A 27,763-nucleotide genomic window follows, 5' to 3' on the forward strand; every position below is an offset into this window, starting at 1 on the left:
ATCAAATATTGTCCAGCTTTTTTATTATCTACAAGCTGTCTCTTCCTGAGCAAGTACTAACCATAAGTTAACAAGCTCAGATCTGTGACCTTAGTGAATTAGCACCATTGGCTGGCTTGCCCTGGCACTGCTGCTTGAAATTGACAAGACCTTAATCAGTTACGCACTGAAGGCTTTTGCCCCCTAACTGGCAAAACTGCCCCCATTCCTGCCATTGAAAACCAGTCTTTCTGATGCTGGAGAAAGTAATTCCACATACATGTGGGCCTAAGTACTTTTTTTTTTTTTGCAGTTTCTCTCTGTCATTTTTGTTGCCAATGCCAAGGAAGTTAAACAGTGGGTCCTCCTTTCCCATTTGTCCTCCTTTCCAATTGTCCATGTCCTCCTTTGCCTGTTCACATATCTAGTAACGCTAAGCTCACGTGGGTGGGTAATTATGCCTTGAAATCCTTCTGCAGACTTCCTAAATACTATTCATGTGGGATTAAGCTTTCTTGTCTTCAGCAAAGGATCGTTACCTTGTCGTGGTGCTGGAGCTTGAGTATGTCATCCCCCTTCCATCCCAATGGACTGGAATGGGCCACTTCACATCAAATGACCACCAGATCTACTACTGTGGACAAGAGGACCACAGAAGAAATGGAGTAGCCTTCATAATTAATAGTAAAGTGGCTAAAGCAGTGCTTGGATACAACCCAAAAAACGACAGAATGATCTCAATTTGAATTCAGGGCAAGCCATCTAACATCACAGTGATCCAAATATACGCCCCAACCACAGATGCTGAAGAAGCTGAAGTAGAGCGGTTCTATGAGGATCTGCAGCACCTACTGGACAAGACACCTAAAAGAGATGTTATTTTCAACACGGGAGACTGGAATGCTAAGGTGGGCAGTCAGATGACACCTGGAATTACAGGTAAGCATGGCCTGGGAGAACAAAAAAAGCAGGAAATAGGCTGATAGAATTTTGCCAAGACAACTCACTCTGCATAACAAACACTCTCTTCCAACAACCTAAGAGACAGCTTTATACATGGACTTCACCAGATGGACAACACCGAAATCAGATTGACTACATCCTTTGCAGCCAAAGATGGCGGACATCTATACAGTCGGTAAAAACAAGACCTGGAGCTGACTGTAGTTCAGATCACGAACTTCCTATTGCACAATTTAGGATCAGAGTAAAGAAATTAGGGAAGACCCACAGATCAGCTAGATATCAGCTCACTAATATTCCTAAGGAATATGCAGTGGAGGTGAAGAATCGATTTAAGGGAATGGACTTAGTAGATAGGGTCCCGGAAGAACTATGGACAGAAGTTGGCAATATTGTTCAGGAGGCGGCAACAAAATACATCCCAAAGACAGAGAAAACCAAGAAGGCAAAATGGCTGTCTGCTGAGACACTAGAAGTAGCCCAAGAAAGAAGGAAAGCAAAAGGCAACAGTGATAAGGGGAGATATGCCCAATTAAATGCAAAATTCCAGAGGTTAGCCAGAGGAGATAAGGAATTATTTTTAAACAAGCAATGCGCGGAAGTGGAGGAAGACAATAGAATAGGAAGGACAAGAGACCTCCTCCAGAAAATTAGAAACATTGGAGGTAAATTCCAGGCAAAAATGGGCATAATCAAAAACAAAGATGGCAAGGACCTAACAGAAGAAGAAGAGATCAAGAAAAGGTGGCAAGAATATACAGAAGACCTGTATAGGAAGGATAACAATATCGGGGATAGCTTTGATGGTGTGGTCAGTGAGCTAGAGCCAGACATCCTGAAGAGTGAGGTTGAATGGGCGTTAAGAAGCATTGCTAATAACAAGGCAGCAGGAGACAACGGCATCCCAGCTGAACTGTTCAAAATCTTGCAAGATGATGCTGTCAAGGTAATGCATGCTATATGCCAGCAAATTTGGAAAACAAGAATGGCCATCAGATTGGAAAAAATCAACTTATATCCCCATACCAAAAAAGGGAAACACTAAAGAATGTTCAAACTATCGAACAGTGGCACTCATTTCACATGCCAGTAAGGTAATGCTCAAGATCCTGCAAGGTAGACTTCAGCAATTCATGGAGCGAGAATTGCCAGATGCACAAGCTGGGTTTAGAAAAGGCAGAGGAACTAGGGGCCAAATTGCCAATATCTGCTGGATAATGGAACAAGGCAGGGAGTTTCAGAAAAACATCTCTGTTTTATTGACTATTCTAAAGCCTTTGACTCTGTGGACCATAACAAATTGTGGCAAGTTCTTAGTGGTATGGGGATACCAAGTCATCTTGTATGCCTCCTGAAGAATCTGTATAACAAGCAAGTAGCAACAGTAAGAACAGACCACGGAACAACGGACTGGTTTAAGATTGAGAAAGGAGTACGGCAGGGCTGCATACTCTCACCCTACCTATTCAACTTGTATGCAGAACACATCACCCAACATGCTGGGCTTGAAGAATCCAAGGCTGGAGTTAAAATTGCTGGAGGAAACATTAACAATCTCAGATATGCAGATGATACCACTTTGATGGCTGAAAGCGAAGAGGAACTGAGGAGCCTTATGATGAAGATGAAAGAAGAAAGTGCAAAAGCTGGCTTGCAGCTAAACCTCAAAAAAACCAAATTATGGCAACCAGCTTGATTGATCACTGGCAAATAGAGGGAGAAAATGTAGAAGCAGTGAAAGGCTTTGTATTTCTAGGTGCGAAGATTACTGCAGATGCTGACTGCAGTCAGGAAATCCGAAGACACTTAATCCTTGGGAGAAGAGCAATGACAAATCGCGATAAAATAGTTAAGAGCAGAGACATCACACTGACAACAAAGGTCCGCATAGTTAAAGCAATGGTGTTCCTCATAGTAACATATGGCTGCGAGAGCTGGACCATAAGGAAGGCTGAGAGAAGGAAGATAGATGCTTTTGAACTGTGGTGTTGGAGGAGAATTCTGAGAGTGCCTTGGACTGCAAGAAGATCAAACCAGTCCACCTCCAGGAAATAAAGCCAGACTGCTCAATTGAGGGAATGATATTAAAGGCCAAACTGAAATACTTTGGCCACATAATGAGAAGACAGGACACCCTGGAGAAGATGCTGATGCTAGGGAGAGTGGAGGGCAGAAGGAAGAGGGGCCAACCAAGGGCAAGATGGATGGATGTTATTCTAGAGGTGACGGACTTGTCGCTGGGGGAGCTGGGGGTGTTGACGACCGACAGGAAGCTCTGGCGTGGGCTGGTCCATGAAGTCACGAAGAGTCAGAAGCAACTAAATGAATAAACAACACGCTTTCCTGTACTCAGTGGAGTTGTACACAGGATGCCCAAAGCAAAGCTTAGACAACCATTTTAGAAATGTCCCACTGGAGGCCATAAGGCTTATTTCCGAGTTGGTAGGTATAGGATGGCGCAAAGTCGAGGTAGTTGTTGTTTATCCTCTTTCTCACCACCTTTAACTCTCTTCCCTTTCGGCAGCTTCTTCCAACCTGGTGCCCTACAGAAACTGCAAGGCCTATATTCTCCATGCTGCTGACAATTACAGGACGGGAAATTCGGCCCCCGAATTGAGCAAGGCCGCCACGCCGAGCGAGAAAAACTCGGGGCTTCTCCCAGAGACCATGTGCCCGGCGTGAAACAAGCCCTTTCCGCTCATCTTCCCCGCCCCTTCTCCGCCCTTCCTGGTCCTAGGACGTAACACTCCCGGCGGCTAAGCGAGCGACGGTGACCATAGCAACCCTGCCGTCGGGCAGGCCCGCCTCTTGCTTTGCTTTGCCTGCGCAGAGAGGGAGGAGAGAGAAAGGAAACAGCCGAGAGGCGCCGGGTCCCCCGGGGCCGGCCGTGCGGGCGAGGAGCCAGCTTCCAGGCCAGGAACATGGGAGTCAGGATGGAGGAAAGCGGCGACCGGAGGAGGAGGCTCAGCAGCCCAGGTAGCGCGGAGGGGCCAAGCGGGGTTGGGAGCTGCTTCCGCAGCGCCAGGGACGAGGGGCCAGAAGAGTCTCTCGAGGGGCCCAACCGGCACCGCTGGCCGCGCCTTCTTTTCTAGAGCTCCCCGCTCGCTGCGGCCGGAAGGAGAGCTGCTTCGTTAATCCGAAGCGCTTGTTCTGTGGTGGGTGGCGGCTAAGATCCAGATCCCGTGGGAGCAAACTCTTCTCTGGGAGCCTCCCCAGATGCAAGCGAGGAGCTCCGCGGCTCCCCTCGAGTGGCAGGAGGTTGCGCGCCTTCTCCTTCTTGTGCCGGCCGGGGTTCTGTGACCCAGCATGCATTGCTTCTCCGGCTCCGCGGACGTTCCAGAATGCGCCGTTCCAGGCTCGTGGGGGAAGACGCGATGGTGGAAAAGCTTCCCGAACGTGCTGGGCCGCTCCAGATAACGCAGGGAAGGGACGAGCGTGAGGATTTCCCAACATGATGATCTCCACAGCAGCAGTAATTGCTAGAACGTAGAAAAAATCCTTATCGTAAATCAGACACTTTTTCTATCTAGCTAATCCACTACTAACGGCAGGAGCTTGACACGGGAGTTTCGAAGACTGCACGCAACCGCTGCGCTGTTATCAGCGGACAGCGTCCCCTCCCTGTTTTGCATTGCTTGCTACAGATCCTCGTGTAAGCTCGGTTACACTGTTGGAGGAAATAAATAATTTATAGCAGCTGTTCCCAACCTTTTTGGCACCAGGGACTGGTTTCCTGGAAGACAATTTTTCCGGGGTTGGGGGGATGGTTTGGGGATGATTCAAGCACTTCTTCTCCCCCCCCCCCACCGTTTACTTCGCACCTTTGGAGCTAGCAACCAATGGGCTTGCTTTCTCTGACAGGAGGTGGAGCTCAGGCGGTAATGCGAGTGATGGGGAGCAGCTGTAAATACTCAGGCTGTAAATTTGCTCCTTGCCCACTGCTCACCTCCTGCTGTGCGGCCTGGTTCCTAGCAGGCCACGGACCGGTACTGGTCCACGGCCCAGGGGTTGGGGATCCCTGATTTATAATATCTTGTCCGTGATGTTACTATTTTGCACTAGCTTGATGATTGTGTCCTGGTATCTTGCTTGTTCAAATAAAACAAATGTGAATTTTGAGGTAAGGTAATCAAAAATTGGTGGTGGTATGGCTCCAGATGCATCTGGATGAACCTGATTTTCTGGACCCATTTTAGTTGTAGTTTCATCTGGGAGATTTTACTGACCCCACTTTGGTCTTTTTGGCAAATGGTCTGGGCCAAAAACTAGGGTGGATTTTACCTTGTCTTCTTGGTGGTTTTCCATAATACGTTATTCTTCTGGGCTTCCTGGTAGGGTTGCACCCTGGGGACACTTGTAGCAATTCTGATATTTCCTATTTGGATGGACTCAAAAGGTGGTGTTGCAAGAATTCAACATCTACTGTAGGTCATTGATCTGCAGTGCTCCATCTTGCCTTTATCTGCTGTTTAACATCTGTATGACACCACTGGAGGAGATCACTTGGAGCTCTGGAGTGGGGTGCTATCACTGTGCTAATGTTACTCAGTTCTACTGCTGTCTTCCTTCTAACTCCAATGAAGCAGTAAGTACCTTGAGCATTGCCTAATCTTGAAAATGCACTGGATCAGTGTTTCTCAACCTTAGCTGTTTTAGGATGTGTGGACTTCAACTCCTAGAATACCCCAGCCAGCAATGACAATATTTTATTGTAAACCACCCGGAGTCCCCTGATGGGAGGAGATGGGCAGGAAGAAATTTAATAAATAAATTTAAAATGTTGAAGTCCACACATCTTAAAATGGCTAAGGTTGAGAAATACTGCTCTGGATAAAGAAGCACAAGCTGAGAATAAATCCAGACAAGTTCTAAGTACTGTTGATGAAGTCTCTAGGGTGAAGTTTTGGATGAAGTTGAAACATCCAGAAAGAGCAGATTCACAGTTTGAGAGTATTCCTTAACCCCCAGATGTCATTAGATTTGCAGATGGTGTCTGTGGCCAAGTGTTTATTTGCACACTAACAGTTAGTGCACCAACTGTAACTATTTGTGGGCTAGTTAGACTTAGCAACAGTTATACATTCCTTGGTTGTACCCTGGCTTGACTACTGCAATGTACTTTATGTTGGGCTGCCCTTGAAAAGGGTCTTGAAATTGAAATTCATGCTAACATGTGCAAGATAGAAGGCTCATATGATGCATTACTAGCAGTTGTCTACAAGGCACAATTTAAAAGGTTGGTGGTGAGCTTTGAAGTCCTGAAGAGCTTAGGATCTGATTATCTGTCTTTCCTGCTTTGAGCCTGCCCAGTTGCTCAGTTCAGCAGGAGATGCTGTTCTGAAGATGCCCCACTGCCAAAAGATCAACTATTAGGTATGCAGGAAAGGGCTTCTACTCCCAGGCTGTGAAACACTCACTGTAGAGATGTATCTAGCTCCTCCAAGATGATTTTAAAAACCTTCCTCCAAACTTTTAATTATTAATTTTAATGGCTTATTTTAATGTTGGTTTTAATTAGGGTAAAGGTAAGGGCTTCCCTTGACATTAAGTCCAGTCGTGTCCGACTCTAGAGGGTGGTGCTCATCTCTGTTTCAAAGCCGAAGAGCCGGCGTTTGTCCGTAGACACTTCCGTGGTCATGTGGCCGGCATGACTACACGGAATGCTGTTACCTGCCCGCCGAAGCAGTACCTATTAATCTACTCACATTTGCATGTTTTCGAACTGCTAGGTTGGCAGGAGCTGGGACTAGCAACGGGAGCTCACCCCGTCATGCAGATTCGAACCGCCGACCTTCCAATCGGCAAGCTCAGCAGCTCAGCAGTTTAACCCACAGCGCCACCGCGTCCCTTCTGGTTTTGATTACAGTTCTCTTAATTTTGTTCTGTGTGTGTATTCCATTTTATATATTTTTAAAAATAACCTATGAAAAATAGAGGACTGATCTGTTGTCTTAATGCTACTAATAAATATGAAATTAGCATAGGTATGAAAGAAATAGACCATAAACAATTACAAAATATAAATACAAAATATCTGATATGGCAACGGCATATAACAGAACTACCAAAAGGAGACTTTCACTCAATTGGCCCCTAATTCCCCAGGTACGAGCGAGGTCTTAATGCTTCCCTAAAGGCAAGAAGAGTTGGGGCCTGTCATATATTGAGCATGGGGGCGGGGGGGTGGGGAGAGAGATTGTTCCAGAGAAAAAGAGGCAACCACAGAAAAGGCACACTTACTAGGTCTCATAAGATGACAAGCTTTAAAAGAAGAAACGTGGAGCATGTGGGGTGGGCAGATGTTCTTGGGAGAAGGCAGCCCCTCAAGTAACCTGGTCTTATGCCATATAGGGCTTTAAATGTGATAAACAGTGCCTTGAATTACACCCAGAAGCCTATTGAAAGCTAGTGCAACTTGTGGATAATGGTGTACATGAGCTTAACAAGATGCACCCATAACTACCTGTGCTGCTGCATTCTGGACCAACTGAAGCTTCCAGATGGTTTTTGAGGGCAGCCCCATGTAGAGCGCATTACATTAGTCCAATCAGGAGGGAAGTAAGGCATGAGTGACCATGAGCAAGGCCTCCCGGTCCAGGAATGGGCTCAACTGGTAGACAAGGCACAAAGCCCCCCTGGCCACAGCTGCCACCAGGAACTGTGAGTCTAGGAGAACCCGCAGATTGCACACCAAGTCTGAATGTAGTAGTGCCACTCCATCCAGAACCAAAGATAGGTACTCTGCAACTTCTGGATCCAGACGACCCCAAACCCATAGCCACTCAGTCTTGGCAGGGTTGAGCCCAACCTGTTCTTCTGCATCCAGACCCTCACAGCCTCCAGACACTGGAAAAGAACCTCTACAGCAAGGATAGTTGAATACATGCAAGGAGAAAGTTGTATTTCTTTTAGAAGCGTCCACAGGTAATCACAGCTCATATTCTGGATCCAAAGAATTGTTTCCCAGGGCAGCAAGAAACAAAATCATGAAAATTTTGGAAGTGCACATGCTTTAAAAACAGAATATTAAAATGTTAATTCAAAATAAATAATAGAACAATAAAATAGAATTCGTTCTTAGAGTTTTACTGCAGATGGCTTAGATTATATTTTCTACTACATGTCAGTCTGTCACTCTGAAAGCAGATCTAGTTCTAACTCTTCTCCCAGGCCTTTGGTAAGGGTGAATGAAGTTCCCTTGAAACGTATGGATTTGTTTTTTGTTTTTTGTTTTCATTTCTGTCTGGTTTCTGTCATCTGGTTTTTGTCTGATTTTTGTCATCTTTTATTCTTTATTTTTGTTTTCTAGTATTTTTTAAAAGTTTTTACTTGTGATCACTCAGAGTCTTTGGGAGTTGGGCGGTGCACAAACTTAATTAATAAATAATTCTTCCCAAACCTTGAATTACAATCCCTTTCATTTGAGCCAGCGTGGCTGAAGATGACATACAAGACTGCAACATCTACTTTTGAGGGCATCTACTTTAGAGGAATTTAAAAACTTGTAATCAGCCATGATGAAGTTATTAACAGTCTTTAATGGAACAATTAAATAAAGAACATTGGCATAAGCTGACACCTAGCATAATTAAAAGCACTTTTAATTCCACCTTTTCGAAATCAAAATTAATTATACATGGGTAAACTACAAATACTACAACTTTATTATTGTTGCCAGGTCTATAATACATTCAGTATAGAGGGATTCATAAAATGCAAGAAATACAAAGACGTCAGCTGTTAACGTTGCTTATTTTTTTAATGTTAAGTGACTTAAATCACAGGAAGCATCCAAGTAGCACTATTTGTATAGCCTACCATGAAATCAGATGTGGTCAAAGCAGCACTCCACAAGCTCAGTGTTGCGTAAGATTTAAACTTATTATTCACGTTGGCCGAACCTTTTCCTCTGCCAAATATTCCTTTTGCCAGGATCAGAACAGTCTTGCCAGTGTTCCATATATCTTATTACCTGGAAACATTCTCAGAAAGAAATGTTTAATTTATGCAGAAGCAGATATTATTCCAGTTTATTATATTGAGCTATTTCTGTTTTCTGTACTTTAAAATCTTCTAGAATAGCAGCCTTAGACATACATAAGTACTCAAGGTGCCTCCCCTCAAAAAATGAGAGAAAAATTTCATCTTCAGTTTGTCAAACCAGGAATAGATTGATTAAAGAGATACCTTTAGACTTCTTAACTCATGTAATTTTATAACTAATGTAACACACATGTATTATTATGAATCAGAACCAGGTTAATAGATCATATTAATGTATTATCTATTTTTGATGCAATACATGTAACCTGTGTGGATGTTAATATTTTGGAGGAAGGTATGTTTTCCACAAGCTGTAAATGTCTTTTTGTGGAAAAAAAAATGCAAATTTTTTGCATGGTTTTGACAGCTATTAAATAATAAATTACAGATAGTCCTTGACCTACGACCATTCGTTCAGTGACTGTTTGAAGTTGCAACAATGTTGAATGAATGGTGGCTATGACCGGCCCTTGTAGTTCCGACTGTCCCAGGTCACGTGATTGCGATCTGGGTGCTTTGCAGTCCATTCACACTTCCAACCAGTTGCAGCATCCTGCAATCACCTGGTCACCATTTGCAACCTCCCCTGTTGGCTTCCCCAGAAAGTCAATGGGGAAGCTGGCAGGGAAGGTTTCTAGTAGCTAAGGTAAGTCTCCCCTACCCACACCCCCCCCCAGCCCCTGTGCGCTCACATGACACTGGCAATTTGTGCCCTCCACACACTCTCCCCATGCCACCCTTCTGCCCCCCCCACACCCTCCCCAAGCCTCTGGCACACCTGAACCATGCCATGCCTCTCACCATGCGCACCCTCCCCGACCCTCGCCCATCTGACCTGCACCACACCTCTTGCGACACCCTCCTCAAGTCTTTTGCCTTGAGCTGTTAAGGATACTGCTTTTATTGTAAGCCACCTAGAGTCACGTAAAAGTGAGATGAGCGGCTATATAAATTGGCTGGCTGGCTGGCTGGCTGGCTGGCTGGCTGGCTGGCTGGCTGGCTGGCTGGCTGGCTGGCTGGCTGGCAGGAAGGAAGGAAGGAAGGAAGGAAGGAAGGAAGGAAGGAAGGAAGGAATTCCGAGCCAGCATTCTGATTGTTTCTCTGTGGTTTTACCAATGTGAGAAGAATACCTGCTTGAGGCTAACCACATGCTTGATGCTTGTACTGAAAACTTTGGGCGGGATGTAGTTCTACATAATAACACCAAGGACACTCCCTTGGATACAGGGTATATAATTTTGGTGAACCAAAATTAATTATAGATATGGATATTTGGACTAAGTATTTTTATGGCATGCAATGTATGACAGTGAAATATTTTAGAGTATTTTTATTCATTTTTTTGTTTTCAGATTTGTTGTCATCATCACATTATATTGAACTGCAAGTAGTTAAATTATGTTCTCTTATAATTAATTTACACCAGGATATGCAATTTCATCAGTTTTAAGGGCTACATCAGCATTTTGAATGTAAAGGGCTGTGCTCCAAAAGAGAATGGGCCCAGGCCACACCTGTTGGAGGAGGTTGGGGAAGGAGTGAAGGAATTAAATTAGTGTATTTGGCCTTTCTCTTCCATAATTCCAAAAATGCAAAGGGGGGCTGAAAATTTTGGCCTCACCCATTCTGGGAGAGGGTGCTCTTGGGACAACAAAAGGATGATAGTAGATCATAATTTTTGTATCCCTGATTTCTACACTAGTACAGTGAAACCTTGATTTAAGGATCATTCAAAAGGGATGTCCATTAAATCTATGTGTATGTTAAATCCAAATGTATGTCATGTGCATCAGTTTATGTCATTTGCCTAATTATGCAATTGAAGTAAATGGCATCATTTGTAGTAAAACTTCAGTTCATTAGACAAACCTTAATGGTCAGACCCTGACATTAGTCCATGAAATGGGTGAAGTTCATTGATGAGATTCATATGAAAAAAATGTCCATTGTAACTGAAGTCTGTTGAACCAAGAACTTATTGTACATGCATCTGTACAGACTTGTTCACGTCTAGGTAGAAATAATTTCTTAATACCAGGATATTTGTAATATGTATCCTGAAAGATAAATGACTACTGACTAATGGATGTTGTAATTTCCTAAAGACATATTAAAAGTCTTTGTGGAATGGAAGGAATCTTTCTATACCATCTTTACTTTCTCAATGCAAAATAGGATCTGCATGCATTCTGAGAAAAGTAAAAGGACATGGAAGATCTCACATAATGGTCTGTCTTTCCTTTTAAGTATGTATAACACAGATTAAGAGGAAATATTACTTTAAACTTATTAATGAGAAAGCCGTTCCATCTGACAAAAGTTTTTAACAGTGATGTTATCTAGATGAAAATTTGTAGCAGTGGCTCTTTCTGCCCAGAGAAAATTACAGGTAGTTCTTGCTTAGCAATCACAATTGGGATGGCAACTCTGTCGCTAAGCACCGCAGTTGCTGAGCATAAAATCATGTGACTGTGATGGACTTACAACATCAATTCCTCTTTGGTCATTAAGTGAGTCATCATGTGACTGACTTGTGATTTTACTTCCACCTTCTTTATTAATTCTGCTTGTTGAAAGTCGGTTGTGAAGCATGCAAATGGTGATCATATCACCAAGGGGTGCTGCGACAGTCATAAATGTGCACCAGTTGCAAAGCACCCATATGGTGATCACGTGACTGTGGGATGTTGTGATGATCATAAGTGCAAAGATTGTCTGCAAAGCTGTTTTTTTTTTAACCACTGTCATAACTTTGAATGGTTGTTAAACAAGGCAGTCGGTAAGCAAGGACTACCTGTAGTCTGTGTAGCTTTTTACATCACTTTCTACTACCAAAGTCAGCTGATGAGTGACACCTAAAGTAGAACTCAAATGGAATTACTGAGAAACATAGGAACCCCAGTTGTGCAAACATCTCAAGAACTTGTTTTATAACATTCAAACAAAGAGACACCTTCCCAAGGAATCCTGCCAGGACTGAGTGCCCTCATTCATGGAAATAGAAGAGAAGTAAGGAGAGAGACAATATAATGCTATTCCTTTATTGCAAACCCCATTTGTCTTTCTTGCTAGTAGAACTTTTGAGGGTCAAAAAGATTCATTTTTACATAGCTCTTGTTTTGCTCTTCTGATTTCAGTATATTGTAGCAGCCACATAGGATTGGTTTAGCTATAATGCTACCAAACTAAAAAACTTTATTCTGGTCTTAGGCCAGAATACCTCTCAAAGTAATATTTCTCTGATTGCTGAGCTATTACATTTTCTCTGAATATCAATGTTAAACTTTAATGATTTCTTGCTGAAAACACTTTTGCAAAGAGTGCATCAATTGCTTCTATGTTGTTTTCCACCATAATAAAGTTGCTAAAATTACAGTAAATAGAATAGGCAGTACATATTTGGTTATTAACAAAAAGGAAACATCATGCCATTTGCTTTCATCACAGTCTAAACTTAAGTAGCATCTGCACAAAAACCTAAGCCTATGAAAGCACAGCATTTTCCATTAATGAAATTCTACTCTCTTGATAGCAAAATATTAAAGTAATTTTTTTTTTAAAAAATTCCTACAGCCTCATATTTTTAACAATAGGTAATTACAATAATCTAGAATGGTTTTCTTCTTTTTTATTTCAGTAATTGAATATCTGACCATTCCTAGGTATGGACTAGCAAGCCCATTCAAAGGACATTTAAGTACAAAAAGTAATGGTAAGTAATTTATGTGATGTGGTAAATAATCATTTATTTGGAAACTGTGCTATGTATAGACTGTTACAGATCTTTTATTTAAGCATTAGTTTGACAGAGAGCTTAATCACATAATCAGTTAGGCTTTAATAAAAAAAATTAAACCCAAACTTAATAGTGTTGTTTAAGGCAAAGATATTTAGCCATCTTGATCTTCTGTTTTTAACAATAAATACAACCTTCATTCTAGAGAAAACTGTTAAAGAAGCATGGCTAAATAGTTTTGAAAACCATGTAACTTAAATAATTCAAAAGAAGTACATAAAAGTGTGTATCATAGTGCTTCAGTTAGCTTCTTTTTTCAAGACATTGTGAATTAAAATTACCATATTTATTCTGTGTATATTTAAGTAAATTCTCTCACCATTTGGCCCATCAGTGCTTTCTGTCTTCATTGGCATGAGATCTGTTGTCAGAACCTTCAAGCTGCAGTCCTTAAGCCTCTTTACCTCAGAGTGATCACACTGACTTCATAATGGGTCTATTCTTGGAGTAGCTGTTTTGAGGATCTCATCCTAGTTTCACATGCAAGGATATGTGCTGCTCCACTGGCTGTTAAGACACATTTTTCCTCTCAGAAGCACTGGTGAAATGGCTCTGTGATTAGCGCACTTCTTGTTCATGGCTCAGTAACAGAAGAATCTCAGTCTTGTGTGAGTTTATTTTAGTCTGCTTATCTATTTAATATATGATGATTTAGTTGTTGGAAGTGCTGTCCTAGCACAAGCTATGAACCCTGATGGTATTAACAAACCAAGAAACTCCAAAGGATCAAGAAATAAGCCTCTTGAATAAGCCTGGTGACAGATGTCCACTGACCTCTTGGAATCTGTGATCCCAGCAATTACAGCTGAAGCTCACTCGTATCAAAAGCCTTAAGAGTTCTGGAAGAAATGTCATACTGCTTAAGCTAAATTGGTTCATAGTAAGAAATAGATCTGGCTAATGAAAGATCATTATGTTTAGAGCCCTAAAGCATTTTAATTTATTTATACACACTGTCAGTTAAAACAGCAGGAATAGTAACTTAGACTTTTTAAAATGTAGTGCTTTAACATAGGGTTTTCTGTGATCTCTCAGCTTGAAAACCTGCACCTGCAAGCAACACTATGGCATCAGGTATTCCCAGACCCATTTCTCAGCCCATTTTAAATAAGACTTATAAAATAAATATTCCTGTTATAAAATAAGCACCTCTTATATAGGACAAACAGCCTTGTGTGGTGCAGAGTGGTAGGTGGCAGCATTGCAACTGAAACTCTCCCCATGACCCAAGTTCAATCCCAGAGGAAGCTGGATTCTCAGGTAGCCAGCTCAGGTTGACTCAGCCTTCCATCTTCCTGAGGTTGGTAAAATGAGTACCCAGTTTGCTGGGGGAGGTGATGATTGGGGAAGGCAATGGCAAACCACCCCGCTATAGTCTGCCAAGAAAATGTCATGAAAGCGGCGTCCCCCCCAAGGGTCAGACATGACTCGGTGCTTGCACAGGGGACCTTTCACTTTTCACCTTTTCACATATAGAACAAACACCTCAGAGAATGCTATATAAACCTTGGGAAGGATTCTCTGCCAAGGATTGCATGAATCTGCCTGTTTCCTTAGATGAGAAAGGAAGGAAGATCTGATATATAAATTGCCACTTTTAATGTTTACTTTAAATGTTTTAACTTAAGTTGCCTTGGACAACTCTAGTTTGTGGCAGAAAAGCTTGACTATAAATACTTTTGAAATAATAAGGTTGTGTGGCTAGGTCATCACTCTGCTTTCTCATGAATGGGCATTGGACAAGATCACCATCATTCTCTCTCTTTCATACAGTTTATTGATTCTGAGAAAAGCAGTGTTCAACAATGTCTGAATGTACTTTGCTCTTTGTTTCATTTTAATGCCCCCTTCAGCTACGTTTTCAGTTTTGCTTTATATCTGCAACTGTAATTCAAGATTATTGGCATTTTATCCTAATGCTGAAATGTGTTTCACTTTTATAGCTTTCTGCATTGACTCCTCCTCCCGCAGGCTCAGTAATCAGTACCTCATCAGGGATCACATGGCTGTTCACTACAATAAAATACTTTCAGCCAAAGGTAAAGACACCCATACTTGAATCCTGTTCAAACATTTATTACAATACTCATGTGGCATGGTAGTAAGAATGTCTGACTAGGACCCAGGAGATCAGATTCAAATGTCCACTTGGTCTTAAAGGCTGCAGGTGGACTTGAGCCAAACGAGACTATTGTTAAGATAAACTGAGTGGGGAGGGGAAAACTGTGTGTACCGCCTCAAACTCCTGGAAGGGGGGAAAAAAAGGATAAAGTATTACAAATGTTCTGCGATCCAAAAATAAGATTTTTGAGGCAGACGTACCTTCATGAAAATTTGGTTAGAGATGCAGATCAAGTGTGTCCTTGCAATATTTTTTTGACTAAAGTGAGATAGGTCATTTTATTGTCCAAAACTATATAGCCTTATCTGTTTTCTCCTGAGTCATTGAGAGTTGGGTGGCATACAAATTTAATTTTTTATTTTTATTATTATTATTATTATTATTATTATATTTTCACTTCTCTTTGCAGAGTGTTTCAGAATGCAGTTTTGCTTTCATCTCTATTTTTTAAAAAAGAAGCATTGGCATTTTTTTTAAAATCATATGGCATAGCAGTTTGGTGTTCTTGCTGCTTTTTTTCTTGCTGGGAAATCCTTGTGAGGTCCAGCAGCCAGATCTGTAGACTATTTAGCTGTGACAAGTCACGTTTCCCGGGGTGCACCACAAGGAGGCTAGTCTACAGTTGGGCTGAGAGAGAGTGACTGGCCCAAGGTCACCCAGCTGGCTTTCATGCCTAAGGCAGGACTAGAACTCACAGACTCCTGGTTTCCTACCTGGAGCCTTAACCACTAGAACAAACTGGCTCTCAGCATTGGCATTTTTCCAACTTCTAAATGATGCCTATTAAGCATTGGCATTAATAGGTATCATTTAGAAGTTGGAAAAATGCCAATATCTTCACTTATCGGCACTCTAATAACGTTACTTCTGATTTAACAGAAGTATTTATGAATCTTGAGAACATACTATTTTCTCACTAAAATGCAACAGATGTAAAAGCTATAGACAGGACATCTATAGCCAATACTAATGAAAGTTTGAAGGTTTCAGATGATAATTACAGTACATAAAATAATTATTTCATAATATGCCACTTCCTGGATCATTGAACAGATACTTATTCTCCAAAGTGGTGATGTATCCTAATTAATATTTAGCAGAGAGGTGATCTTCATCTCCTATAAAGATATTACAGAACAGAATGAAAGTAATAATACTCCTGTAGAGGTCTATTTAGAAGTAAATTCCATTGAGTACATTGAGGCTTATTCCTTGGTCAGTAGGCATGTGTTCTAACCTTCTAACAGTTTAAACTGCATAAATTGGTGGCTGTCACAAGACGGGTGCATTGAGGTACTGGATCACTAAGGATATATAAAATGTTCCATACATAGAATTATTTTTGCATGGCCCATGGCCATACTGAAATGTGTATATTTCAGGTGTTTCGGGCTGTGCTAAGAACAAAACGGGAGTGTTTGGGTCCCTGCATGGGTCAAAATGACTCTGTTCTGGGCAGAAGTGGTTTGGGAAGGGGGAAGATTTGGGGGAAGCCAGAACAACAGCAGCCACAAGAGTTGAAAGGAGGAAGGCACAGGGAGAAGTTACTGGGAAGATCAAGGGCAGGTGGGCAAGTGGGATGTGACACTGCAACATTGATGATGGCTGAAGGAAGAGGGAAAGGAAAGGACTGAATGTCAGGTTCTCCTCACAGGCAGGACTGGAAACAATTGAAACAGGCATACAAGAGTCAAAGAACCTCTGACAAGTAGATTTTCTTGTAGAAAACTTAAGCTGTGTATCAGCTTCAAGCTCTTTTTATAACGATCAGTGTTCAAATGTCTTGCATGTGTTTCTCCTACCTATTCTATGTAAAAGACTAGAAGCATTTCTCTTTTAGGCAGGACATAGAGTTTCCATCTTGTCTTTGTCTGAGTAGCACCCACGTATGGTGTCAGATTTTTTACTTTTGTCTGAATGAGAACTACCTTTCACACTGGGAATATTGGTGGGGTTGGTGGGTTATGCCCTTCTGTGACATCAGTGATGGCTTACTGAGGGAGGGGGGACACTGGGAAGATGGAGGGGGGCTGGGCCAGGGGGTTATGCCATGCTGGCAGCTGCTGAGGAGAGAGAGGGGTTGCATGGACCAGCCTTGCTCTACTTGTTTTAATCTAGTATTATATTTTGTAAGCCACCCAGAGTCTTCCAGAGTGGACTGCTGTATTAAAATATCATCATCATCATCATCATCATCATCATCATCATCATCATCGAGAGCCAGTTTGGTCTAGTGGTTAAGGTGCTGGGCTAGAAACGAGACTGAGAGTTCTAGTCCCACCCTAAGCATGAAAGCCAGCTGGGTGACGTTGGGCCAGTCACTCTTTCTCTGCCCAACTCACCTCACAGGGTTGTTGTTGTGGGGAAAAGAGGAGGAGGAAGGAGTATTAGGTATGTTTGCTGCCTTGAGTTATTTATTAAAATAATAAAGGCGGGGTAAAATAAATAGAATAAATAAAATCACCATCATCATCCCATCTGCATTTTGTTTTATCTAAACTGGAACACCCCAAACATTCTGGGTTTTGTTTTTACTGAACCATGACTGGCCCAAATGATCTGGCAGAGTTTTTGCAATGCAAAGGTTTCTTTTGGGTTCAAAACAAAATATTTTCTATTTTATGAACACCCCTATGGCCCGCTATTCTTCTTAAAGTAGCTTTTTAAGGCAGTTAGTTGCTAATGAGGTTTTTTACTGGCTGGAAAAGCAGTTTAAATCACAAATATGTAAATGGAATGTACTAAATTAGCAAATCCCATTTGTTTCCTGTGCAGCAGGACATTTATTTTTCTAATGGGATGGAGTATCTGAGATACTTTGAGGTAATTTATCTTTACAGGGTAATACTCCAAACTGAATCAAATATATGGGATGAAAAAAAAAGTGTGCTATATTGAGGAAGAAAAGGAAAATATGTAGCCTGATCTTTTCTCTCTTGTTCTACAGAGACATGCAGTATCATTATAAACCTAGTACTCTGCCTATGCATTCACTCATTTAATTCCATTGATACTTCACAGTTACAAACTGAGATTTGCCTGGAAGCTATAGCATTTACTTACTACATTTAAATAAGCCATTTCTGTCAGCATCCAAGTTTCTTTAGTTGAAGATATTAGTAAGCAAAAGAAATAGATGAGTGGAGTTAAGAGGAAAATAAATTCAAGGCACTGTTGACCCATAGAAAGTCAGCTGAGGGCTACAGATAATAAAGGGCAGAATTAGAGACCACAGTGGTATAGCTGTTTTTCTCTAAGCTGCCACTTCTGTTTATTATTTCCTCTTGCACATCCTTATGGTTCAGAAGAACTAAAGCATTTAGAGAGCTAAATTATGCTGAAGTCTGCATGATATCAGGCCATTTCCCATGCCTGATACCTAATGATGATATAATGGAACTGCAAGTGATGGTTCTGGGAAGAGGCAGATAGGAGTTAGGCCAAACTAGACCTGTGGAGAAGGCCTCCACCTCATCTCTTCCTCTGATGGCTGCTGCTTGAGGCAGTTAAGGAAGGGAATGTGCTAAGCAAACAAAATGGGACTTGTATACTCTCTCTCTCCCTTTGGCTGCTGATGGGGACAGTTTTGGCAAGAACATAGCCAAATGGCAGTTGGTCCCATCTGTATTAACATTGGAGGCCTGGCTGTTTTAATTTAAAATTAGGCCAGGTGATCAGGAAGCCTTGTTTCCAGTACCGAAGGCTAGGGGGTCTTACAGTAAGTAATGGAAGGCTGGCCTTTTCTATATGCTCAGATATGGTCTTTGGTCATAATTATAAAAAATATTAAATAGTTTCCAAGACTGAGTTTCTAAGACTAATTCAGATGAACCCCAGAGGAGTTTAATTGATAATTCTAACTAACATGTTGCTGATCAATCTGACCACTCAGTATGCTATTGTTACTTCCTTCAGTATACATACTTTCTCCCCCTCTTTAAGTTCTCGTAAGGTGAGAAAAATCACTGCTAGATATAAATGAGAAGGTTTTATTTTGAAACATACAAAGTATTGGACAAAGACCAGAAGTTTTATCTGAAGGCAGATAATAGCCCATATTCAAGATACCATGTCAGTCTTGCATTCATTGTTACTCTCCACAAAAACTGCTGGAGATACAGAATAAAAATAGGTTTTGTCCTATATTTTAAAAAAGGGGATATTAATTTTCAGGTTTCAGCAAGTTACTATTTCTGGATGTTCTCCTGCTGTCCATCTTCCTGTTTTCATGGCTGACCATAGTGCAGTAGTATGTCTGCATAAAGTTACCCCATTAATTATGAGTTGAGTCAAAGTTTGCTAACCTGTTCTTATTCTGCTTGCCAATTCTAGTTGGAAGCTTTCCAGTAACTCAGCAAAGGTGTGTTCATTGCTTAGAGCTTGCTTCCAGTTTTCTAACCATAAGGATGTGTCCCACAGATTTGTGTCACCAAAGCACTTTATGTATTCCTTTTCTTCTTTCCCTTATCCCGGCTATCTAAAAAATTATTATTTTGCCCCACATAGCAAATGGTAAGGAGCAGAATTAACTTTATAATGATCAGCTGCTGTCTAACCTAGGATTAAATGATCATTTGTTTCCAATATACTTACAATATGCATGCATTAATTGGATGACAGAAGTGCCTGCTGTGTTCCTGAACATCATGAGTAATCAGTAGACTGCCCCCCCAAAAAAACGCCTTTCATATTTTCAGAGGGGGCAGATTCATGGGATTAACTGCACAGAGGTATGTCTCTGAGTACTGTATTGACTTGAATGAATATGCCATTAAAATATGATAATGTAAAATGTTCTTGTTACTTTTCATGCATCGTTACCTCCATTCCCAGCAACTGCCTTATGGAGGGGAAAATATAAATTCAGTTCTCAAGAAAATTTCACAAGTCAACAATTTTTTTAAAAAATGAAGTATTATGTTGTTAGGAAGGAGAGTATAAATCCACAGTTACACTTACATAATGCTTTGTTCTACACTGTGTGCACAATTATTAGGCAAGTGAGTATTTTGACCATATCATCATTTTTATGCATATTTTCCACCTCCAAGCTATATAAACCTGAATGCTTATTGGATATAAGCATATCAGGTGATGTGTATTTGTGTAATGAGGGAGGGTGTGGCCTAAGGAGATCAATACCCTATATCAAGGTGTGCATAATTATTAGGCAGCTTCTTTTCCTCAGGCAAAATGGGCCAAAAAATAAGATTTAACTGACTCTTGAAAAGTCAAAAATTGTACAAAGTCTTTCAGAGGGATGCAGCACTCTTGAAATTGCTAAGATATTGGGGTATGACCACAGAACCATCAAGCGTTTTGTTGCAAATAGTCAACAGGGTTGCAAGAAATGTGTTGAGAAAAAAAGACACAAATTAACTGCCAAAGATTTGAGAAGAATCAAATGTGAAGCACCAGGAACCAATTATCCTCCAGTGCTGTCATATTCCAGAACTGCAACCTACCTGGAGTGTCCAGAAGTACAAGGTGTTCAGTGCTCAGAGACGTGGCCAAGGTAAGGAAGGCTGAAACTCGACCACCACTATACAAGACACGTAAGTTGAAACGGCAAGACTGGGCCAAGAAATATCTGAAGACAGATTTTTCAAAGGTTTTATGGACTGATGAGATGAAAGTGACTCTTGATGGACCAGATGGATGGGCCCGTGGCTGGATCAGTAACGGGCACAGAGCTCTACTTCAACTCAGACACCAGCAAGGTGGAGGTGGGGTACTGGTATGGGCTGGTATTATTAAAGATGAGCTAGTTGGACCTTTTCGGGTTGAAGATGGACTCAAAATCAACTCCCAAACCTACTGCCAGTTTTTAGAAGACACTTTCTTGAAGCAGTGGTGCAGGAAAAAGTCTGCATTTTTCAAGAAGACCATGATGTTTCTGCAGGACAATGCTCCATCGCATGCATCAAAGTACTCCACTGCATGGCTAGCCAGTAAAGGCCTCAAAGATGAAAGAATAATGGCATGGCCCCCTTCCTCACCTGACCTAAACCCTATTGAGAACTTGTGGGCCCTTCTCAAACAGGAGATTTACAGTGAAGGAAAACAGTACACCTCCCTGAACAGTGTCTGGGAGGCTGTGGTTGCCGCTGCACAAATAGTTGATTGTCAACAGATCAAGAAACTGACAGACTCCATGAATGGAAGGCTTATGACTCTTATTGCAAAGAAGGGCGGCTGTATTCGTCACTGATTTTTTGTTTGAAATGTCAGAAATGTTTATTTGTAAATTTTGAGTTGTTTGTTTATTCTCACTTTAACAGATGAAAATAAACGAGTAAGATGGGGGAATTTTCATTTTTCATTTAGTTGCATAATAATTCTGCACACTAATAGTTGCCCAAGAATTGTGCACACATAGATATGCTCCTAAGAAAACCAAAACCTCACTTTTACTTTCTTAAATATTCAGGTTTGAGGTTTATTAACATTTTGGATTGACCCAGAGCACTGTAGTTGTTCAATAATGAAATTCATCCTCAAAACTACAACTTGCCTAATCATTGTGCATGCAGTGTATAATGGAGGCATATTTTTCATATATTTGGAAGTGTACCACAGCATAAGTTTATAGGAAATATTTATTAAAGTATTTGTTCCCTATATATTGATGATACTCAACTATACATCTCAGTCCTGGGCTAAATAAGCAATGCAATGGAAGTGCTAACTTAGTGCCTGGAGGCTGTCAGGGTCTGGATGGGGAGGAACAGTCACACTGAATCCCTCCGAGATGGAGTGGCTCTGGTTTCCAATTCCATGGAAATCATGAGTTGGTTTTTGTCTTGCTGCTCTATATGTTATTTATTATTTTGTTGTAATGTTTTTCTCTTGTTTTATTTATTGTTAGCCACCCAGAATCATGTATTTGTGATGGGTAGATGTATAAAGCAAGCAAGCAAACGAATGAATGAATGAATGAATGAATGCTATCTTTGTCTCTAAATGGGTTATACTCCTCTGCTCAAAGATGGGCCACAATTTGGAAGTTCTCCTAGACTCACAGCTCCTGCTCAAAGGGCAGGTGGCAGCTGTAACTACAAGGGCTTTTACACAGTTATATCTGGTGTGCCAATTGCAACCATTTTTGGATCAGGAGGCCCTGCTCATGGCACTCATGCCTAGTCACCTTCTGGCTATATTACTATAATACATTCTATATGGGGTTGCCCCGAAGAACATCTGGAAGGTACAGCTGTACAGAATGTGGAGGTTCAGGCAGTGATGGGTGCACCCTGCTTTAGGAGCTCCATTGGTTGCCAGTGGGCTTCTGGGTAAAATTCAAGGTACTGTTTTTCACCTTTAAGGTCCTACATGACTCCAATCCTGGTTATTTGAGAGACTGGACTGCCTCCTCTAGAATTCATGTACCTGTCCGATTAAATTTCATATGGTAAACTATTTTCAGGTCCTCTTGTTGTGGGACTGACATCTGACAGGGCTTTGGAAGTGGGTTTTTTCCACTGCCACTTGTAAAAACTTTTGTCTTCCATTTGGTACAGGAAGAGGAGCTTTATAATATGCAAGTGGGAAGTATGTCATGCATGGCTTATTTATACTGTATGAGTTTTGGGTTTTTTAAAAAAGCAATTTATTATTAGCTGTCTGGAGCCTCAAGAATGGGTGGCATACAAGTAAATTAGTAGGTAGGTAGGTAGTTAAAAAAAGAACAACATATTTAAAAGCATGGACAAGTTTCATTTTGTAGATTCATATTGATAGCCAATGTCAAGCAAAAGCTATTACAAGGCTTTTTTATTCACTTTAATTATGTTGTTTGATTTCAGCTGCTGTAGACTGTTCATTACCAAAAAGCAGATTAAACAGCATAAAATGTAAGTATTTTCTTTGATTTGTTAATAATTTAAAAACGTTCCTAAAGCATCCCATGAATATTGTATTTTATATTCCTACACCTGAAAATGTAGCATCGAATTGCATTTCTGCTTGGCAGAGCATATAACAAACCCCACAACCGTGTATTTTTTCTCTATTTTTGCAATACTTCTGTTTGCTTAATTCTTCTTCATGCAGTATCTGATCCAGGATTTCAGTGGAGATCAATCAACAGTCTATTTTTTGCTTTAGCTCAGAGCCAGTAGTATAGTACAGTGCACCATACTCTGGAGTACAGGGGAAGGCACACAGACGGTCAGTTTGGTTGTTTGTTTCTGACTCTTCAGAAGATTTAGAGAATGAATTCTCTCCAAAGTGCAGTCCACAAAAAGTATTATAGGTAAAACCAGAAACATCTGTACATTAAGTAAGAATTTGTTTGGTTATGAATCAGTGACACAAATTATAATAAGACTTAATCAGAAGATAGGATTGGATAGTTAATTGAAATGTACCATTATTTCTCTTGGAAATCTAGCAGTGTGGGACATAGTTTACCCACATAGGAATGCATTTTAATCCTTCTTTAGCTATTTAAAATGTTTTTTTTTTTCCTGGTACCTCCAATGTCTTAATGAAGAATTGAAGCATATACAGGAAAGAGGGTCAAGTCACAGATTAGAGCACAGACAGGTATTCTGGAATATATAGCTGGTATCAAGTAAACCAAAGTTCAGCATGAGCTAAAGTTAGCAATGGGGACTAAGAATAACAACAAGGGCTTCTTTAGATATGTTCAAAATAAAGGAAAAAGAATTATACTAAGTGCTTAATGAAGATGCCAAGGTGCTCTGAGTTAACAAACAAAAGGCAGAGCAACTGAGCTATTATTTTCATTCAGTCTTATTCAATAAAAAAAATTGGGTGTTCCACCAGCATATTGTGAAGATATGAAGGACAGGATGAAGAGGCAAAATTGAAGGTTGAGATAGAGGAAACATGGTCAGCAAATACCTCTTTGAGGACTTCCAGGGAAGAAATGGCAAACTAAAGATGGTTCCGCTGAGAGCGGAGCTGACAACCGCAGTGGAATGAAGAGCTAGTGAATAGACTGACTCTTTGCGATTCCTCTCCAGACAAGGAGAAGACTAGGATCATCCACAAGTGCTCTAGACAGTTGCTTCTCACAAGGAGACTGAAAAACAGCCGTCTCCAGTGGGTTTAGAGCTCTGGGAGATGAGGGAATGCCATCGTAGCCCAAACCACAGTTCGGTGCTTTCAAATAGGACACTGGGTTTGCCTGCTTCCCTTTCTAATCACTTTTGGAAATTGCTTATTAACTGCTTTTCAGATATTAGGAAACTTCATAAGGGCAAGTTTTATTACATCGGATGAGTTTCTTTCAATCCTTAGCTTCAATCCTTAGTTTTATAAAAGTTTAAGGATTTTTTTTTTTTTAGTAAACAGGAAAAAGGTGATTGGAACATTGATTTTGGAAAGTTAGAAATGGACTAAGGGTCCAGATGGATTTGAAATAAGATTTTGAAACTAATTATAAAAAACCTTCCCATGGGAAAATGCTGTTGTTTTGAATAATATACACACACACACACACACACTATATATATACCCATGTATGTATGTATGTATATACACACATACTATATATATATATATATATATATATATATATATATATATATATATATATATATAATATGGGATTTTGAAGGATGGACGCTAGAAGGAACCAGAAGGAACTAAAGATTACAATTAAAGGGGAGAGCACTTAAATTTGACTTACTAAAACAGAATGGAGCAAAATACTCTAACATTGGATGTATTGAAGGATATTTGTGAACAGTGGACCCAGAGGTTAATTTTAAAAATGTCTGCCATTATAGATAGACTGTGTTTAGAAGGTGATATGGAAGAAGAGCAAGCTTTACTGGATAGGATAGAGACTGATTTGAAAGTGGATTTAAAAACAACGGGCTACGGGAACAAAGTGGAAGGCAGTGCTACACTGAATATACAAATGAGGCCAGTTGATGTCTTACAAAATCAAAAAGAGTGACCTGGATAACTTTCTTATATTGGATTTACAAAAGAGACTTGTTAAAGTTTTGAAGAATTTTGTGAGAAAGGACAAAGAAAAAATGAGAAGAAATCAAGTTCTAGGACATTATTTGAGGGGATTAAGGATCAAGATCGCTAGAAGTAAAGGAAAAGAATATAAAAAGATCAAGACTGTTAAAAGTAAAGGGAAGAAATATAAAGTTGGTTTATTTGATCAAGGTTAAAATAGATATGTTGTTATCTCTTGATGGACTTTTGCTGACCAGGACTGAATGATGAGACTTTAAGGATTTGTTTATAGATAAAGAGATGAGATATGGGAAGAATAGATCATTTGTTGTATTTTAAGACAAGGTGGTAAGTTATTAAAATTGTTTATACTTGTTGTTATAAGGGGGAAGTCATCTCTCTCTCTCTCTCTCTCTCTTTCTTTCCTGCACTTTTTTTTCTTTTTATTCTTTTCTTTTTTAGTTTATATTAGTTCTTATCTTTTTAATTGTAATGTTCAATAAAATTATTATAAAAAAAGGAAATCCCTCTTTGAATTCATTTAAATCCTTACAAGCAGATAAATTGTACCCTAGTGCACTGAAGGAATTCATTGTTAGTCTGGCTGACCCTTTCTGTATTATTTTTGAGATCCTAAAGAACTGGGAAAATGCTAGATGACTGGAGAACATGTCCCTTTCTACAGAAAAGAAGAAAACAAGAATGAGGCTTGATGTTATGGAAAGATCAATCAATATTATTTTGTCTGGTCAATTTAATTTGTTGTCTTAAGAACATAGCTTTTTGTTATATTTAATCTATTCTAATAAGTATTTTTCTAGTTTATTTTAGTTTGTGTTTTTTTCCTCTTGGTTTATAAAGGGCAATAAAAATTATTTTACAATGTGGGACTGGAAGATCCAGGAAATGACAGACTGATCGATCTGGCATTGCTACCTGAGAAAATTGTTACAGCATTGAGTGAGATATCTAATATCCTAGGAAACAGAAAGAAAATTCAAAACAATATGAAGAAATGTTCTGCAAATAACTGAATGAAAATTAACAGAAACAGAAAATTCTGCTTTCTCCCAAATATGTACCACAAGCTGAAGTCAGGTCATACAAAGTTGGCTAACCAAAGAGAAAAAAAGTCATCTCATCTCATCTCATCTCATCTCAGACATGCTAGCTGTGGTTATTGTTATAGAAAATCAGTAGGATGTTCCCATTGTGACTAATCCCTGACCCATTAATTTGAATTCAAATGTAAATACTTCGGATTTGGGTCATTAAGTAGAATAAAATTATATGTTGATTTATCGTAAGGTAGACATTCACTGCCTTTTTTATATATGCATTCAACCTCATAATAGTATATCAGATTACAGATGGAACATCAAGTGATAAAGCCAAAGAGGTACTAATAATTTAATAAATAGATAATTGTTGTATCATTCAAAATGATTCGTGGATCATTTCTCATAAGTAAACTTCATAGACTTAGAACAGAATAAGGACTCAGCTCCATATAATATTTTGGTGTTTTTATGCATTTTACAGAAAAAATAATTCATTTTACAGGAAATCAGCCCATTTTCCAAAAACAACTGACATTAATTTTTTTCATCTAATAAAATAACAGTTCAACCTTGAGCAAATATTAAATCCGGTCCCCATGATTACATTGCGTTCATTTTCCAAAATAAAGCATTGAGTATGTTTCATTACTTAATATTGAATATATTTACTGAAGTGCTAATAATATAGTGTCTATAGGGCATTGCCAAGTTTCTCATCATCTCATATTTATTACTATCAAAAAAAGGCATTAGCTGGAAACCATTTTTAACTCTTGTCTACCCAAACATAGTAATCCTGTAATTTAAGTTTTTTAAAAAAACGTTAATCCTGGTATTTTCATCCTGACTAATATTTTCCTCTCAAGTTTCAGATCAGCAACGAAGAGAGAAGCTGAAGAAAGAGGTAGAAAAATGTGAGAAGGAGATGACGTCATCTAAACACGTGTCCCGATGTAGTTCCAGGGAGAGTAGAAGACTGCTGTCTGCCACCTATAGAAAAGTAGGTATCATCATTACTATTAGTGGAGGATTCCTTCCGGATTTTAGTATGTTGTTGAATGGCAGTATTGTACTAAATAAATTACAGTCACCAAAAAAAACGTTTTCCTAAATAAAATATTTCCTTTTAGAGATAAGCAAAAGGACATAATACACAGTAGTGTAATTTCTATAATTTTATTGTGTGCCGAATAGGAATGGACAAAGTTCTCCAGTGCTGTTTCTATCAATATCTCATTTTTCAGTTTTAAATTTGTTCTGGACTTCCCCAGTATCAACTCGTGAACTGGGGAAAAAAAAAAAGTGAATTTTTTCTGTATATTTTTATACATGTTTCATACCTATTTACAAGAAGTTTCTTAATTCCAACTTCATTTAATTCTACATCTGCTTTTTTTTCATCTGCTGGAGGGAGGAGTAATAATTCATAGGATTAACAGATAGCAACTGGAGTTTGTTTCCTGTGATTTTGTCCTCACCATTTACCTGCTTCAGAATGAGGAAGATGAAATTCAGTCTGTCTGTCATGAGTACTGATGGTGAGCAGGAGGGGCCTCTATCCAGGGGGAAAAATGCATGCGTAGTACTGAGGAATTAAGCAGCCATTCAAAGAGACACAGATCAGACCCGCCCTAACTTTCGGGGTTTATCTGTCTGGGTTTTCCCACGCTTCTTCAGTTTGTTAGGATTTTCTGTCTTATATAGCAGTAATAAACACTAGAGACCTATTCCTCATCTCAGCGTGATTCCTGACTGTTAGGACACTGTCCTTCCATTTTTGTCTAGCACCAATAAGGATCTCCTCCCCCCCCTCAGATTTTAAATCATATGTGATTCTGTCTTGCAAAATAACCCTAC

The 27,763-nt window shown here is 39.9% G+C and overlaps 1 protein-coding gene across 2 annotated transcripts in view; it reads left to right on the top strand.

Annotated features, from left to right (window-relative positions):
- Positions 1 to 3,671: 3,671 nt before the first annotated feature.
- Positions 3,672 to 27,763, top strand: part of SPATA7 (spermatogenesis associated 7) — a 46,402-nt gene continuing 22,310 nt past the window's right edge. For both annotated transcript variants that reach the window (XM_063290195.1, XM_063290196.1), the window contains exons 1-5: positions 3,672 to 3,918; positions 12,623 to 12,697; positions 14,725 to 14,820; positions 22,709 to 22,756; positions 26,773 to 26,906. In XM_063290195.1, the coding sequence (XP_063146265.1) occupies positions 3,864 to 3,918; positions 12,623 to 12,697; positions 14,725 to 14,820; positions 22,709 to 22,756; positions 26,773 to 26,906 (408 nt within the window). In that variant the 5' untranslated portion in view covers positions 3,672 to 3,863. The remainder of the gene's footprint in view (positions 3,919 to 12,622; positions 12,698 to 14,724; positions 14,821 to 22,708; positions 22,757 to 26,772; positions 26,907 to 27,763) is intronic.

The sequence above is a fragment of the Candoia aspera genome, chromosome 1, assembly GCF_035149785.1.
Source record: "Candoia aspera isolate rCanAsp1 chromosome 1, rCanAsp1.hap2, whole genome shotgun sequence".
NCBI lineage: Eukaryota > Metazoa > Chordata > Lepidosauria > Squamata > Boidae > Candoia > Candoia aspera.